Source organism: Stigmatopora argus, chromosome 3 (genome assembly GCF_051989625.1).
Source record: "Stigmatopora argus isolate UIUO_Sarg chromosome 3, RoL_Sarg_1.0, whole genome shotgun sequence".
NCBI classification, from domain to species: Eukaryota; Metazoa; Chordata; class Actinopteri; order Syngnathiformes; family Syngnathidae; genus Stigmatopora; species Stigmatopora argus.
This window is the reverse complement of record NC_135389.1, coordinates 16,645,019-16,662,667: the sequence shown is the minus strand read 5'-3', so window position 1 is coordinate 16,662,667 and position 17,649 is coordinate 16,645,019. Positions and strand designations below refer to the sequence as shown.

The 17,649-nt window shown below is 40.1% G+C and overlaps 1 protein-coding gene across 4 annotated transcripts in view; it reads right to left on the bottom strand.

Annotated features, from left to right (window-relative positions):
- scaper (S-phase cyclin A-associated protein in the ER) overlaps positions 1-17,649 on the bottom strand; it is a 44,551-nt gene that overhangs the window by 11,476 nt on the left and 15,426 nt on the right. For all 4 annotated transcript variants that reach the window (XM_077595538.1, XM_077595541.1, XM_077595539.1 and 1 more), the window contains 7 exons: positions 15,665-15,801; positions 14,028-14,093; positions 12,570-12,696; positions 8,013-8,128; positions 3,914-4,037; positions 3,532-3,761; positions 1,779-1,934 (listed from right to left, as the gene is read on the bottom strand). In XM_077595538.1, the coding sequence (XP_077451664.1) occupies positions 1,779-1,934; positions 3,532-3,761; positions 3,914-4,037; positions 8,013-8,128; positions 12,570-12,696; positions 14,028-14,093; positions 15,665-15,801 (956 nt within the window). The remainder of the gene's footprint in view (positions 1-1,778; positions 1,935-3,531; positions 3,762-3,913; positions 4,038-8,012; positions 8,129-12,569; positions 12,697-14,027; positions 14,094-15,664; positions 15,802-17,649) is intronic.

Sequence of the window (17,649 nt, the reverse complement as noted above, 5' to 3'; positions counted from 1 at the left end):
ACACACGGAGGCGGGGGGGGGGGGCTGTTCGGGGGGGGCACGAACAAACAAATTTAAATTAACTTGGATAACTATATACAGACACTCAACGTTTAATGTAACTTCAAACAAAACTAAATTCTAAATTTGTTGTAATCTTTTTTACCTTACGTAGTTCTACGGGTTGACACCACCTGGCCGCTCCGCCGAAGTCTTCAAAACGAACGCATCAAGAGTTGTTTGCTTTTGTCTACCCTTCAAAATATTTCGATAATGTCGCATACAAATGTCATCACAATAGGATAACGCACGACCACTTGCCAACGAGAAATAGTCTTTAAAGAACGATCGCGGGACCTTCTTTGCTTAGAAAGAATAACAGGAAATACAATAGTTGAGCTCCCACGTATTGATTGTGGGTAATGAAGTTTTATTCTGAGAAAGGTTGCCATTGCCTATGGGTGTTGTGTGCACGAGTATACTTCCTTACCCAGAAAGCCCTCTTTTTGCCCGCGCGTTGTGCGTTTCCTGGTCTGAATAACTCATCCGGTACTCGTAAATATTGTTATACACGAAAGATATGCAAAAAAAAAATGCCATGGCCACTGGCTTGGTCGCATCACGAAATTTTGACCGCATCACGGGCGAATTATTCGATCGAAATTTCCCTGGTAAGACGAGCATTTTGTATGACGAGCGGTCGTATGACGAGGTACCACTGTAAATGGATTAAAAGAACTGGATTAAAAGCCCTGAATATTCATTTTTTTATAGATCTAAAACAATGTTTATTTTAGCTTTTTAAAATATATTTTTAGATTTTACAAAATGATTTTTGAACTAAAAACAGAATAATTTGATTAAAAAAATTACAATTATTGATTTAAAAGGAGGAAAATCAGGAAATTTTATATACATCTACACTCTTCATTTTAATTTGATCCTAAAACAGAAAGTCGGCACTCATGATTTACTTTCCCGTGCCACACAAAATGATGCGGCGGGCCAGATTTGGCCCCCGGGCCGCCACTTTGACACATGTGGCCTAGATGAAAGATATTTTTCCACAACTTGCAATGTAGGAGGTAGTATATTGATTTAAAAATACTGTATATATAAAATTGAGTTTTGAGCTTTGAAAGGACTATTTTGTCTATTTTCTACATTTAGATACAGCAGTAACTATTGCATATCTTCTACTGTGTGGGGAAGAAAAATGATTGATTGTTTTTTAATCTTCTTACACCTGCTAAAGGAGTAGTGACATGTGAGCATTCTGTTATTCGGCACTAAAGTGAGGCCAGCCATGGAAAATATCTTAAGCTAATAATGCTATTTGATATCAATATTTAACATAACCAAATGCATTAAGTGCATTCCTGGTAATGCGTGACATCAAAGCACATCTAGCATCAGCTACTGTGGGCAATGTTTCTATCAAGTGGAGAACGTTGGCACTGCTGTCCATTGGTGTGACTGTATGCTTAGCCTCTGTCAGCAGCACCACTGAACCTCTCTTTGGGGGAGGTCACCATGGCACATGTGGGTGGGCTCCCCCCAAGCTGTAAGCTAAGGTTTATGGTGAGTGACAGAGAGCTGGGTCAAGTAGATGCCTATCTCTATCGCCAGTAAAGACAGCTTAGCTAGATGGCTGGAGGAAACGACCCACCGGCTTATTGCAGAGGAACCGACCGACTATCTTTGTTTGCGTAACCATGAAAGTCGCCTTTAGTGATCCTTGTTACATTCTTGGTCATTAGAATTGAAAAGTAACCTAAGAGAGCGAGGGACATGCTTACCGGCCAGTTACGACAAAGCACAACTTGCACATGCTGTGCAACAAAGCTGAAGCTTGTTGAAGGAAAGCAGACATCTTGGGGTGCTCATCCACAGGGCTTTGGATGGATAGGAAGCAGCCATACAACTTGTCAATCAAACCCATGTTGACCACATAGCTGCAAGAAACACAGAGAGGAAGTGAGATGAGCTGATTGAGGACATTATGGCCCAGTGTTCTACTAAACGTGGTACAAAATAAATCCTTAAACTCATTGTGGGGGAAAAAAGGGAAAAAATGCATCTAGCATTCTTCCACATCCTTGCAATGGAAAGCTGACACCTCACCTAAGCCCTCCGCCTACTACTGCTATTGCTGTGATATCTCCAATTTGTCTTTGCCAATGGCAGGTCTCATGATCATGTTTCCCCGTGGTCTTTCAGCCACAAATCACTCCTAATAGTGTAATTAGCTGGCTGTTGTGGCCCATGTGCCAGCTAGAATTTGGGTTCTTGTGTCTACTGACCTCGAGCCATATTCCTACATCTCCATTACACCTAAAATAATTATAATACACTGCTGCTCCCATGATCATTGTCTTTGTGATTTAGAGATAAGATCTTCATTTGTTAATCAATGAAATGAAAACATACAACAAACTTTTAAGAATCCAATTCCAATTCTGTAAAGTTTGGTGACGCCATACTTTTAATGTTGTTTTTCCCCCCTCTTTCTCTAGTCAGTCACTATGGGGCCCCCCTCAAAACAGGTGACAATGCCCATATTCAATTGCAGGCCATTTGACACTTGAACCCATTTCAATTGTTATGACTTTTTTCTTCTTTCACAGACCGACTTTGGTTGAAAGGATCCATCCTCACATCGACTGCTTTGCTGAACCTCTGCGCAATGTTTGACAAGCTGCTTGGTGGTCACACTTGCCACTTGGCGCCGCGTGATATGAGCCCGAAATAAAAACATTTATGACAATGACAAGGTCTAAAAGCACTGGAAGGAAAGCTGAGAATGTGGTAATAAGCAGAAAGGAAATTGTGAGCTGCTTTGCGTATGATATATGGCACGCCATAATGAGAGTGTCAATGCGAAAGCTAAAAATGTTTTGATCTTTTGTCCTTTCCCACTTGCTAATACATTACAGAAGGCAGTTGAGGTAACTCCTCTGCTGATACTTGGGATTAACTGAGACGACGCCATTTTTCTCAAGGCCTCCCGTCTCCAGGGTTACGACTAGGTCAGTGGATGAGAGTGGTGGTTCCTTGCAGCTGCTTCAACCAGATGAATCATGGCTTGTGGGAGGGACGGTGCAAAGGACGCACTCTCCCAACGGCTTCTTCGTGGGGCCAGGCCTGCCTTTCCTCATATGCTGCATTTCTGCATCAATTCAGAGGCTGCCTCCTATAGTCCAGATCCGCATGGTGAGCTCCAACGCCAGCTTCAAGGGGACCTTTCAAAGCCCTGCAAGTGCTCTTTGTTTACGCTACTTTGTGCCCCCCTTAGTGAGTGATCCTACTTGAAATGTGTTGCCCTGTGCGCGCAAAAAGAACAAGTTGGATATAGTCCAGGATACACGCTCATTCTCACACTACTCTCGTTGTGACAAGACACCATTTGGTCTTTTTCCAAGAGGGCTCACATTTTGTCAGCTAATACTTCACGAGACATGCTATAGAAGATTCAGGCGATGACCGACACTCAAACGCAGTGAAGACGATGTCAAGACACAAAAATGAATTGGTGAAAACTGAGGGAAATACCTGATTAAATCTTGCGTACGAATGTTGAAGGAATCGGTGGCACAGTTCTTGACCTTGGAATCTGGCGATGTAATCAATGCGTTTTCCCCTTTTTCTAGCTCGGAGGTCAGTGGCGACAGACACGCTAAGATGGTAGCGGTGGTCTGCAGTAGACTGGTGGTAAAACCCTCAAACACTTGTTTGCTAACACTGCGACCAAAAATGGACTTGTCCTCATCTGGCACATAAAGCTACAAAACAAAAACAGAAATTAATTACAGCCATTACATTAATGACTACATTTGTTAAATTTGATATTTAGTACAATAGAATAAGTGCTGTCAAACTTCACAAAAATTGAAATCTCGAGCAGAGTTGGGAGCCAAAGTCAATATTTTCTGACCGTGAGCTGGTGAAGCAGCAGGTCCATGAGGAGTGCAATCTTGTTGCTGAATAAGACATAGGAGCAGTTAAGGGGACATGAAGAGCAAGTGTAGTAGTAGGTGTTCAACGCCACACAAAGGGACCTAAGGCAGAAAAAAGGGAAATTGTGAATGTACTATATACTATCAAGAAAGTCGTAGGTACGTTTCAATGGCATAGCGAGAATATAAATCAATTTGAAGCTCGTCATATAAGAAGTCCTCAATGCAGTATAGTCCCATTTTGGCTGAGATTTTGCAGCATTTATTTTTAACTGCAGAGATAAAGCTGTCCTTCTCAGCATTTTCCTGTGGCCCCAGGGCATCATCTCCTGATAAGCCTGTCAGCTTGCTTCTGTATTATGTGTGCTTTAAAACAAACTCCAAGGATGATAAGTGACTGGTCCCTTTGCATTGAAAGCTATCTACACACCCTTAAACTCCATTTGATCAGTTAATATTTCCTGACTTCATATTTTAGCATGTGCACAAACTGCACATTATTGGGGGGAATCCGTCTCTCTGTACCTAAAAAAGCAGGCCATGGTGACTTAAATTGGTAAACATTTTGATAGCTGTCAAAGCCTTCACATCTGCTGCTAGTTTTCAGTCAAGCAACACTGGCATGAAAAAAGAAAATTCAAAAAGGCAAACATTAGAATTCTTTCGGACAGACATGTAAGAGTGTTTTCATAGCACATTAACACATATATCCAGACTAAGGTAGTAACATTACCAAATTCAATTCAAACCTATCTAGGCCTCTAGCATAACAATCCATCCACGTGACTGCAAAGGTAATGAGCATGCAATTGATTTGTAATACATCTTATCAGGCCTGTCTTTAGTTATCTCAGAACAAGTGGGGAGTCTATCAAATACATGTTTGTGTTATGCCCTCGCACACTTGTACAATGAACCTTCGCAACGATCTGTCTTTGGTTTCCTCCTATCTAATTGGGCCTAATGAAGCTGACACCTGATAGGGAAACTGCAAGGCAGGGCGACCGATCTCAGTAGTCCTTCGTGACGGCTCAAGTCAAAGATTTTGCGAGACAATTTGTTAAAGTGCCACATCATTTTGTCTCATGTTACGTAAACGTATTGTCTTGGGAGTGGTGGCCACATTCTTTTAGTTGTACTTCCTTACTGGTTCTGATTGGTTTTTTCCATGGTCCCAAAATTGACCATAACAAATGTGTTGATTGGTGACTCATGAAGACAGAGGAGTTAAAAATCATAAAATAAGTGGATTTTTTCTATGAATTTAAAAGTTCTAATGTGGATGAAGTTTTTATTTAAATGTTGGAGAAATTTGAATGAGAGGTAGAGGATTATGAAAGATCAGATATCACTGATCAGCTTTAACCCTGATCTGTAGCTGCTTGGGTGGGCTGCAGGCTTTTGCATGATCGGGTCAAGGTGTTGGAAGGTGCCATTAACTGAGATTTCTATTAGCATATTTCTTAAGTGAACAAAGGAGGACGGGCTAGACTGAAACAATTCAAAGTTTTAATTCAATATCGAATACGATTTAAAAACTAGACAATGACAAAATAACCAAATTACCATGTCTTTGAGGTTTGTGCAAATGTCTTCCAACTTGAAAAGAAAAGATCTACACAGACAACAAGCGTGCAAAAGGCTCTTTTTGTCACAGCCTTGATTTATCTACCCTGAGATCTGTGCTTCTCAAGTCTCACATTTCTTACTCTCTGTACGCTTCCTATGTGAGCAGTCAAGCTTGGCTAGAGTAAACCGGTAGAAATCTGACCAACTTCCAGATCAGGTTGAGTCACTGCCTCTTAAACAGGGCAAAATTGTGTTGAGGAGAAGAAAAAGAATCCTAAGCCAAAATATAAAAGGCGAGGAGGAAATCCAGTTCCTTGTGCTGTCAAACAATCCATTCATTCACTGGTATCTAAATGACATTTAATTTGATTCTACTGCTGATCATTCTGATACCCTCACTGCTTCCAGGACATCGACTCTGGTTGTTGCCCCTCACTGGCTAGGGTAGGAGGGGGTGGGGAAATCTGATGAGCCGTAACAGAGCGTCATGCACACACTCAAACAAACGATGGAAAACATCCTGAAATAAAGCCACAGGCAGAAGGTCTAATTTCACAGGATACACCAAGTCATATGAGACAAGACGTGCAAATACAAATTGGGTTAACACGCGCATACGAAGCCTCCAACACCTTTCCATGAAGGCACCGGATCAATTTACCATGACGACATTATATTCAACTTTAGTTAGTATTAACTACGGATTTAGTATACTATAAAAAAAGTTCCAAAGAGATCCACGACATGGTTTCTGCCTTTACAAAGATAATAATAACTGCCGGGTTACGACTTTTCAGAACTACACTGTATTAGGTTGAGAAGTGATTCTAATCTACTCTTGTTAACTAATTAAAGGTAACAAAAACTCTGAAATCGCTTAGCATAAGTCAGCAGAGTCCTACACCACTCCAGTCAACACAGGATTGTGCTGGGAAATAAGTAGAAGTTTGCAGAGGAATTAGCTCATTAATGTAATGGTAACAGGAAGGAATTAAACTCCATTGGGAGACATGGATGCCTGAAGCATCACTTCAGCTGCGTTCAGTTTTTGGTTGTAAAATTGCTCTGCTCATCTGGCAAGAGGAGGCGATCAATATGGTAGCATCTCTTGTAAACAGATAGCATAGCACACTCTCGGGCTCTCGCGTCCACATTGTGGTGCATTAGGAATTGAAGGCTAGTACAAAGTAGATGACGTAAAGTGACAAGTAGACAACTGGCAATAATTCTGACTCACTTAGAATACAGACATTGCAAAGCTACAATAAAATTACATTATTCTACTACAACCCCAACTCTAATAAAGTTGGGACATTCTGTTAAACATGAATTAAAAGCAGCTGCAATTCACCCAAAAAAGCAGAGACAGATTGCAAAAAAAGGATCTGAAAATTTAGGAATGCTAATTCAACACTTGTTTGGAACATCTGACAGGTATACAGGCTAATTGGGAAATGGTTGGGTCCATGATTGGGTAAAAAAAAATGGGGCTTCCCTAAATTACTCAGCCATTCAAAAGTAGAGATGGGACAAGGTTCAACTCTTTGTCAACAAGTGCTTGAAAAAATAGTTGAACAGTTTAAGGACAGGATTTCAATATCTAGATATAATATCTTGAAAAAGTATAGTTTCTGGAAAAATCACTGCATCAAAAATCACTGTACATCAAGCAAGAATGGGATATAATTCAACAATTACTGTTGTAGAATATACATTTGGCACATTTGGACTTTAAAAACCTCATTAAGATCCAAATGTGCAAAAGGTGAATTTTAGCTCATTTTCAACTGGTCTGAATATTTTGATGAAGTCGGCGTTACCAGTAAAAGGCCTGAGAAGCGACCAGTGAATCACAATCTAATTGCAAAAAAACTATGAAGCCTTCAACAAGAAGAGATATAAAAGAGCTTTGAAAACTTACTGCTATAAACATTCTCTATTTTGGAAGATTGGCAGATTACATACTGGTATTCCTATTATTGGGGATGCTTAATCATAGATTTATGTGCACTTGAGTGGTAGCAAAGAGAGAATCAAAACATGATTCACTTCATTATTAATTTACAAAGAAATCTCTTGCTTAGAATTCCCTCTGATTACTATGATTGATGAGAGCCTTGAACCTCCCCAAAAATCAATAGACAAGTGATGTCCTTTAAAAGCCTTATAAATAAAAGAATTTCTCCATTAGCAAGGATTCAGAGACCACTAAATGCTAATGAATGGAAGAGCGAGGCCATTTTGCTCCATTACAGAGTTCCACTAGCCAGTAAGGCTGCCTCTCTTAACATATCACCGAAAAGCCTCAGCATAAGCAAAGCCCCACAACTCAAAAATAGTCACCATTCTGGTAGATGTGATACATAAAAGTATTGAAATTAAACAAACCCCCTAGATACGGTCAGATTGAAAAAATGGAAATAAAGTGGTGTGAACTTAATCACTTTAAATCACAATTAATTGCACATTTGTTATATTACAAGAGTACAATTTAAATGTAATACTAACTTGTAAGGAATACGGGGAATGGTGGTAGGTGACGACGCAGCAGTGACGACCTGCAGGATTTGCTCCAGAGCTGACAGGCCACCAGCCACTTGAAAGGCTACTTGGTCTGCGGTGTTCTGTAGACAAAGGGACATAGTAGAGAGAAATTTAATTTAAAAGGTGGTTCAATGTTAACTTGATGTTCTTGCAAGGTAGAGGTCCATGGTTCAAATTCTGTTGAAGGAAGGAAGAGAAACTTAGAGATAGTAATATGCACAGAAAGAGCGAGTACGATAAAGAGACAGAAGAAAAAAACATTCACTACAGACTAAACAGGCATGACTACATGGATTGGACAAGGATCGAAATCTCTCTCCTGAAGAGGGAAGGTATTGAAATTGAAAACATGATCCAACTGGCTATTATCAAGTCTCAATAGGCAGCTACCTCAGCTACATACATGCTGTGATTAACACCAGGATGGTCTCAACTAATAATCGTAGACAATCGGCGCTTTTGCACTGTACAGTCCATCTGCAGTTCCCATAACATTTTGGGAGCTGATGACATCATTTCAATGAATGGCCTTCATTGGCAAGGTACACACATAAAATAAATCAGTCCTTGCAATAGCAAAATGAAAAGGGCAGAAAATTGTGATTTTTTTATATGGGTGGAGTGCAAGCAAAAATGCTGTAGGCCCGAAGGACCAACTTTGCATGACTTCAGCAGACAGTGTTACGCTGAAGGTCACCTCTCCTCCTAATGAGGTTACAAGCTCCTTAGTGCTATGACAGAACTAATATCCAGCCACTTCACATCACTTTTGTTCCCTAGATGGGAAGTTGCCAACAAGCCTGAACACATTGAGAGTGAAGTACTTTACAGAATTACAGATAAGCTCTTTATCTGTCAGACATGACAACTGAGGAGGCAAATAGTCCTCGATTCCAGTGTCACGTACAAACAGAAAACTGAAAAAATCTTTGTTTTACAGAAAAAGTTAGACCAAGATGCATGAGATAATAATGAAACATATCCCAAAGACAGTTTGAGCAGTTTCCATTTTAAGAATAACTTTAACTAGATGAGTCGGTAGAAAGTTCCCTCTCTGATCATTCATGTTTTAGCCACAAAATTCCATCCTTAATTATCACATCAACAAGCCTACCTATAACATTCTCGACCAAATATGAGACAGCTCTCTCGACGCAGGTCAATTAAAGAGGATTCGCAAGGCTGAATGGGACCCACCCACTTTTCTGTAAACTAGACAAGATAAGCTGGTATCTTTTGATGACAGATTTATCAGCTATTAAGATTGAATGAAACTGACTAAGGATCAAGCTAAACCTACTCCTCCTGTCTCATAATAGCCAGTCATTTCTACCTTTCCATTTTCTTGTAGGCAGTATTTGAATTGAATAATCAAATTAAAGAATGAAAATGTAATTAAGTATGCTAAGTGCCAACATATGTCTTACCAATTCATTCTTAGTATTAGTACTGTTAGCATATCGATTAATTGTAATTCACTCCACAAGAAATTGTGGAGCAGTCCCTGTCCCCTTCCATTTATTTGGATCAATTTTAACCCCTAAATCGATAATAGCAATAAAAGAGGAGTAGCTAATTTATCTTTCCTTAACAGGGTGGCCACTAAAGGCCAATCATTAAGACCCAAGTTGGAAGGATGGCTTCTGAATAATACAAGAAGGAGCATCTTATTCAATTACTGTCCAGGGTCAACTATTGTTACCCCAGCTGATGGTAAGGCTGCAGCAGCTGCTAATTCCTGCACCAGTCTGCACAGATTGTATTTTGTAGTACAGTCTCCACCTACCAGACACTTTAATTACATGGAGATGAGGTACCGCAAGGCCTTCGCTAGTCCATCCTCGCCAGCAGATGGACAAAGAAACGGTCAAGTTCAAAGATGTTTCTTTCCGTGAAAGGCTTAAAGGACCCTGATTAAATGTAGTTGTTCATACAATAAACCGCAGATATCCACTGTTGTATCGTTGTTGTACTGGGGGATATTTAAGACTAACTATTCAGCCTGTAAAAATAATAATAATAATAAGATACACTGCACTGGAAACCGCAGGGTTCAAAGTGGGGGTTAAAGTAGCGACTTGAAGTCTGAAAATGATGGTAAATTAAGGGAGGATCATCACTTTAGTATTTAAGCTTTTTGTAACATTTCATTTCATGAGATCAGATCTGGGAGGCTGAGTATCACCCACTGAGCCTGAAGCCCCGCATGAAATGACGCTCCGAGCTACTTTAACAGACTCATTGTATTAAAAAAGTAAACACAGAAGTTAAACAAAGCGCTTAAATCATTTTAGCTAGCATAATATTATATTTTCTCATCGAGATGCTTAGAGCGCCGAAATATTAGGGCCTTAATTCATGCCTTTAAATGATGTAGGAAATAAAAAGAGATACATATACAGCATGCTTTAAAGCTCTTTTGAATCCATACACACAATATTTTCCTATCTGAAAGTATAATTTCCTAATGAAGATGGACATTGAAAGAAATCCACCAACTTGTGCTAATATTGGGCGTTAGCTGTGTGCTGTCAATCTGGCATTAACAAAACACACTTTCAAAGTTCAAACTTTGCTGATGTCTATTTTACACAAGGAGGCCCTAAGAGCAGGCATTGGAAATGCAAATAGTGCCAACATTTTCTGGTACTCACAGCTTTGCGTCCTTGACATATCTTACAAATTGAATATTTTCAGACAGGCTTTAATTGAAAACACTAATAAACACTTTGACCAGTAGATAATAATAATAATAGGGAAAGAGTATGTGGAAAAAAAGGAGCAGAAAATTGGAAAATTTCACATCTCAATCATGCATCGTACAGCTAGAATTAGGTTTGACACAAAATAAACCATTAGAGGCCGCAGAGGGAGAAACAAGTAAGGGTCAGAGAGATATGATGCGTAACCTCGTGAGCAGTATGGGATGGGGAGAGAGGGGTGACGGGGTGGGGCCCAAACGGCAGTGCATAAGAGTAGTGTCGGGTGTTGTCTACAGAATTAGCAGAGAAAGTGGAGACTGAATCAGATATGGGGCAGAAAAACAAATCTGTAGGTGAGTCAGTGACATGAGAGATGCTTGTTAGGTCAAATAATCTAAACGGTCCCGATTCGTAGGGGCCAGACAGGCATGCTGACGGAGACTCTATTTATTTGTCTTTGTCCAGGGATTAGAGAGGAAAGTGCTCCCCTGACTGTCTCATTTGCCAATCATGCTTCTTCATGGCTCTATTTCTGTGAGATGGTAGAAGCCAACTAGACCAAAAACTAGCTTTTAAACTGCGGTGAAAACTAGATGCTGGATTCGCAATTTTTGTAGCAACAGGCAAAACTGGTGAATGGAGCACATCTTCAGTGGCCCACTGACCTTTCACCTGATGTTGACAGTGGGCGGAGCAGAGAGGAGAGTTCTCGTGTAGTGACAGCTTGTGAGCTACTTATATCACAGCTGATTCCTCCTCTCTCCTTAGAAGAGGCTTTGCCAGCCAGTACTTCTTTCTAAACATCCCTAGGGAAATAGGATAATAGCATCTCCGGCTATCCAAGTTCTCTCTGATGGCCCTCCGTAATGTTGCTATTCTGACGCCCACACACACAGTGGGATGGTATAATTGTGCAATCCACAACTTGACAGGAAATTTATGCCTCGTTATAGGAAGTGGGGCGTATATTTTCCTCATAATAAACATGCTGGCAGGTGTTTTAATGCCTTCTGTCTTTTCATATTGATATTTTTTTAAGTGTGGAACAAGTTTGAAATAAACCATATTGGGAAATAGTTGTATAGATTGTATATGATTCACCTGACTTTATTCTTTTCACTGAAGCAGATTCAGAGTTAAAATGTATCTGTTTAACCAGAACCTGTCAGTTTCAGGTGAAACTGAACCTGTTCCTGGAAACAGGACTAAATACCAATTTTCCCATCTGGGGGGCACATATAACTAGAATATTGAAAGGCCTATTAAAAAAATGTGCAAAAAATTGTGGTGGTCCACAATAATGCATTTTAGGTTGAATAAGGAGAAATTCTGAGTGTTTGGCATGAATACGGTCTTTAAAAATTCAGCTAGCCATTGTCTAAGCCAGTGGCGTCTGAGTAGGAATAACCACAGACATGGGGACAATGCTCACTCTCGTGCCAGGAAGCACCTCTATTGGTACCATGTGCACAATCAAAACACAGTTAACGTGGTCTTCATTAGCCAATAACCAAAGGCAAGTGGGTTTAGAGTAAGTGATACTTGGGAGGGTGAGACAGAGGGAGCCGAAGCCAAACACAACTAATGACCGAGGAGACATTCGGAGCGTCTGGCATGACCCACGTTCAACTCCAGACAGCTCAGGCGACAGACACGCACGCCAAAAGAGCAGGAGTAGTCTTTAGTGTCACCAGACGAATGGAAAAAAAAAAAAAAAAGTTTAAAAGAAAAGCTACTGGATGTTAATAGGTTATAGGTTTGTTAATTAAAAAACATCAGCACTTTTTTTTTATCTATCGCAGTCTTTTGTTTAAGTTACCTGTTTCTCCAAGATGCGACCAATCTCTCCTAGTGTTCGATCCAAACCGGACACTTTGTTGTTGGCCCACTGACCATTGTCTTGGCCCTGTAGTTGCTTCAAAAGGTCCTTCACAAGGCGCTGTAACCTGAAAATACAAAATAGCCCAAGGCCAGAGGTATATGCTTGAGCATCAGTATAAAACAGCTGGCAAATAACAATTTAGTATTGATTCATTAACCAAATACAGTGGTACCTCGAGATACGAGCTTAATTCGTTCCGGGACTGAGCTAGTATATCGATTTTCTCGTAACTCAAACGAACGTTTACCATTGAAATGAACTAAAAACAAATTAATTCATTCCAACCCTCTGAAAAAACACCAAAAACAGGATATTGGATTGGATTTTTTTTTTGTTCTAATTCGCCACCTATTAACAAAGTATCAAATAACTAGTGGTTTAATAGTATACTAAAATGTGTTTAATAGAACTAAAATTAGACGGATTTCGCGGAGGGTAGAGAGAGGGACAGACGGGGGGGGGGAGACTTTTTACACGGCAACACGCTCGTAACATAATGTAAACAAATTTAAATGAACTTGGATTACAATGCAGACACTCAAAAATAAATTTAATCTAACCTTACACTAAACTTAATTCTAATTTTGTTTTACAACAGGCTCTGTTGGCCCCGCCTCCACCCTGAGTTTCAGATGCAACCTATCAATGGTAGTTTGCTTTTGTATTCCCTTCAAAATATTCCAAAAATTATGCACACAAATGTCCTCACAATAGGATAACGCACGACCACTTGCCAACGAGTAGTATATATAACTCACGTATTAGCGATCACCTCGCCATTCGCAATGACTAACGGGAAGAAAAAAAACACTGAAAAAATGCAACGCCCAGTGCTCGCAGAGAAATTACAAGAGGGAGTTGCGACCAGAGAGACATTACACGTGCGAGTTGCGGGGAGAGACAGGGGCCATGATGTTCTTATGAGCAGCCTCTCGCGTCCGCTGTCTGCCCGTATTTCAAAATATTGGCCCGAAATTTTACTCGTATCTCAAATTTCTCTTATGTCGGGCCACTCGTATGTCGAGGTACCACTGTAATTGATAGAAACTTGGAAAAATGGAGACGTCTTAAAATTGACCCAGTTATTTGATTTACTTTCTTCCTTATCAAAAGGCTTCATATTAAAATACTGCATTAGAAAGCATCCATAATTTGGCAAAGAGAGAACATGTTTTGAGTTTTTGTACTAGTCATAGCAAATAATGCAAGGATACTTTTCCAATAAGCAGCAATCGTTGGTAACGGTAATTAACTCAACTCATGGTAACCTCCCTTAGAGACTGAACGAACAACTCTGAATCAACTGTCAAAATAATCACAGACGTACAACACAGCGGTTTTCCTAATATTTGAGCATAGAAAATAAACAGTTAAGATAAAAAGGAATGCACTTACTTGGCCTTGTACGGGGAATCAGGAACTTGTGTCTTAACGTCCTGTGATGTCTCGTATTGCTTTGCTCTGCGGGGTTTAAAGTAAAGAAAAAGTTTAGGAATCTTAGAGGAAATATGCTTGGCCTTCCAGAAAAGCACACAGCGAATGGATGTGTGAAAGGAAAGAAAATGTTGGAGCCCACGTTGTTTATTTGGCCTGTCAGCGGAGTGGCTGGTCCAAAATTAGAAGACAGCACTGCTGATCTCAGAGAAGCAGTATTTTGCTGGCAGTGACTAAAACTAAAATTAAAATCATGTTAAGTCGCCTTTCTCACAAAACTCAAAAGACACAAAATCCTTGTCCTCGGAAAAGGCAAAAATCTCAAGGTGACAGAGTATATTCTAAAATATTTTTACGGACGGGTGGACAACCTAAAATAATGAATTATATACAAGTAGTCAAGCTTATTATAAATTTTTGAATCCTTTGCTTCCACTTCTAGCAAACTTAACGAGAGTGAGCTGATTAAGAGACATTTTTGTATTGTCTTAAACCTTAATGTTCAGTGGTCAGGTTGATAACATTTAGGTTTTAGGAGTTGTTGTGTTTTTCTAATGGCCTTTGGGGGGCTGCTGTCTTTGAATGCAAGTCCCAGCAGGGCTGGTGAGGGAATGACAGAGAACAGAGACGGATCATGTTGTCACTTTCTCAACACCACAAAAACTCACAAAGGCAAGAAAGCGCCATTGAGACTAGTCCAAAGTGCCACCATGCCTGTGGTGTTAAAGTGTTCTTTTATAAGCACTGACGAAGTTGACATAAGATGAAGAAGTGTCTTATTAATGCGGTATTAGGCTTGCTTGTCACTAAATATGCAGCTTTACACACAAAATATCTGCAAATGATTGATTTTCTTACAATGACATGCACCAACAAAACATACTACTCTACATTTAAAAAAAAATAATAATAAAAAAACTACTACCACACCTGAAAAGCAAATGAAAACACGTTTGCACCCCCATTCATCAAATATAACGAAAACACTGAATAATAATGAAGAAAGGAAATTTATCATAAAGATTAAACTTTAAAAATTGAATATTTCAAATTCCAATGTCGCCAAACTATAATATGGAGGGGAAAAAACAATATTATTCCTTTTTCTTTGGCAAATAATTCATTTTTCTCGTCTTCTACCGCCAGCACATTAGACTGACTGAACATCAACTCAGGTTCAGGTTCTGCCACACAGCATAGCACCTATTAGTTTATTAGCATTGATTTTCTCTGATGTTTCATTTAAAAATCAATACCTAAAAGGAAGAAAAATAGGCAGGGCTCACACATGCTTCAACATACACCCCGTGCACAGAGCAATGTGGGCAATGGCAGGGCAGCAATTTGGAGGAAAGCACTTTCCAGGTGGAGGACCAGGCCCAAGAGACCGATTTGCTGTTTTGCCGAGCAATCATTGAAAGTGCCCATAAATTAAGGTCATTAGTGTTACCTTGCAGAGAGTCAGGATGCACCTATCATGTTTTTCTATCTATGCAAAATGTCCGGCAACACTTTTGTCCTCTATGTCTGTAAAGACGATGGTGATGGAGGAAATGAAAAGTGATAAAACTGAGTAATAGGAAAAATAAGATGATGACCTGGAGTTCATCCTGGCCCGGAGTTTCTTTGCCTTCTTGCGTGCTTTTAGCCTCTCCTCGCTATCCTTTGCACTCTCGGAGGAGACAGAGCTGTCGGTCATGATATCCACAACGTATTTCTTCAAGGAAAGATGTTCCTGAAGTACACAAGAGTGGATTGTCATTATAAATATCCAAAAGCCAGGCAGATTTTGAAACAAACAATGAAAGCAGAGCTGTTGCTTTGACCAATAGATGGTGTAATGCACGTAACCCAATTTGAGTGATATGCTGCATGTGCTAGAAACTAATTACCTAGTAATTATATTTTCATCCATCCCCCCAGAGGATGGCCCTAATAGAAAAAGGACTTGTATTCAACAGTCAAAGTAAACCAATGTGTTGGATGCCATAGTGATTGGTCAAGAGTGCTTCTACATCTGCTGACTGAACGCTTACTAAAGTGGGTCATAATATAAATTTTCCCGGTCAGAAATAAAAGTTTAAAGAGTTTAATACGAGTAAATTGGAAAATGACAGATTACTGATTCTGTAGATTAGTCGGTGAGTAGTTTTGAATTCAAATGTCATTTCAGGTACACGGTCTTTTGGTCGCCGATCTTTTGGTCGCCCGGAAGGTAAGTGATAATTACCATTTAAATCGTTGCTCAAATTCCCTAAATACAAACTGCGAATTACTATTTAGTCATACTTAATGCCTTAGTAATTATTAGGCTAAAGAAAAGCTCCACATTTCCCGGACTTATATTGTTTTTTGTTGGAGAACTTGTTAAGACCCTGACGGATGTAGCTTCTTAAAGGGACAACGCATGTACATACAAACTCTTATACACTCACACGTCGGCTGTGAAACTGCTCATGGCCATTGTTGGCTTTTATTGATGCGTACACCGTGTTGTTTTACCTTGTTTTGTCGCCGGTCTTTTGGTCGCCGGTCTTTTGGTCGCCGGTCTTTTGGTCGCCGGTCTTTTGGTCGCCCGTTGTCGCGGTCCGGGCGACCAAAAGACCGCGACCAGAAGACCGGCGACCAAAAGACGGCGACCAAAAGACGGCAACCAAAAGACCGGCGACCAATCGACCGCACACGTAATTTCATAAGTGTTATCTAAATTTTAAATCATTTCAGAAAAATGTGAGCATCTATATCAGGAGTGGGGAAACTATTCTATAAAGGACTACTGTGAGTGCGGGTTCTCGTTCCAACCCATCAAGAGGGCACTTTTTCACCAATCTGATGTCATACAAGTGCAATCAGTGGATAGTAGTCAGGTGCTTCTTGTTTCCGCAGAAACCTCTTTGGTTAAAATGGTGGATCGGTTGAGACAAAAACCTGCACCGACAGCGGCCCTTCCATTGTCAAAAACCTTCCTTAAACCTATATGTCAATCATGACTCCTACACTTTCACTCAGGAATCTTTCTAGTGTTCTTGCGACTCATCTAATGGAATTGTTTCAATAATGCATCCCCAAAAAATCATTTGCCAAAAATATATCACACTAGCAATGAAAAAATGTAAACTGAAATATTATGCCGTCAAATGGAGAAAAATGTTGCCAGGCAGCTGTAGATGCTTTAGACAAATACGGATACAGTTATAACAATAAGGGCTAGGATAAACTCAAAAGCATTGGGAATGTTTGAGACCGCCAATATGTTGACAGACAGGTGTCTAGTGTTGAGCCATTATCACAAAGCGGCAAACAGACTGGACTGAGGGCTGCGGTGGCGCACAATACCGCATATTGCCTCTGGTGGGAGAAACATGACCTGCCTATAAACATCCCTCCCTTTCTCTGGACAGAGCTATCGCAAATCTAAAAAGGCAACCCACACAAATACACATTCAATGGGACATGTTCACCCAGCGCCTCTTTTGTTACTTACAAAAGAACCAAGGAGCTAGCTTTCCATTTGGCGTTGAGCAAACAGCTGAATCTCATGTCGGGTACTCCATGATAAGTGATATGACATTGGATGGGGTTA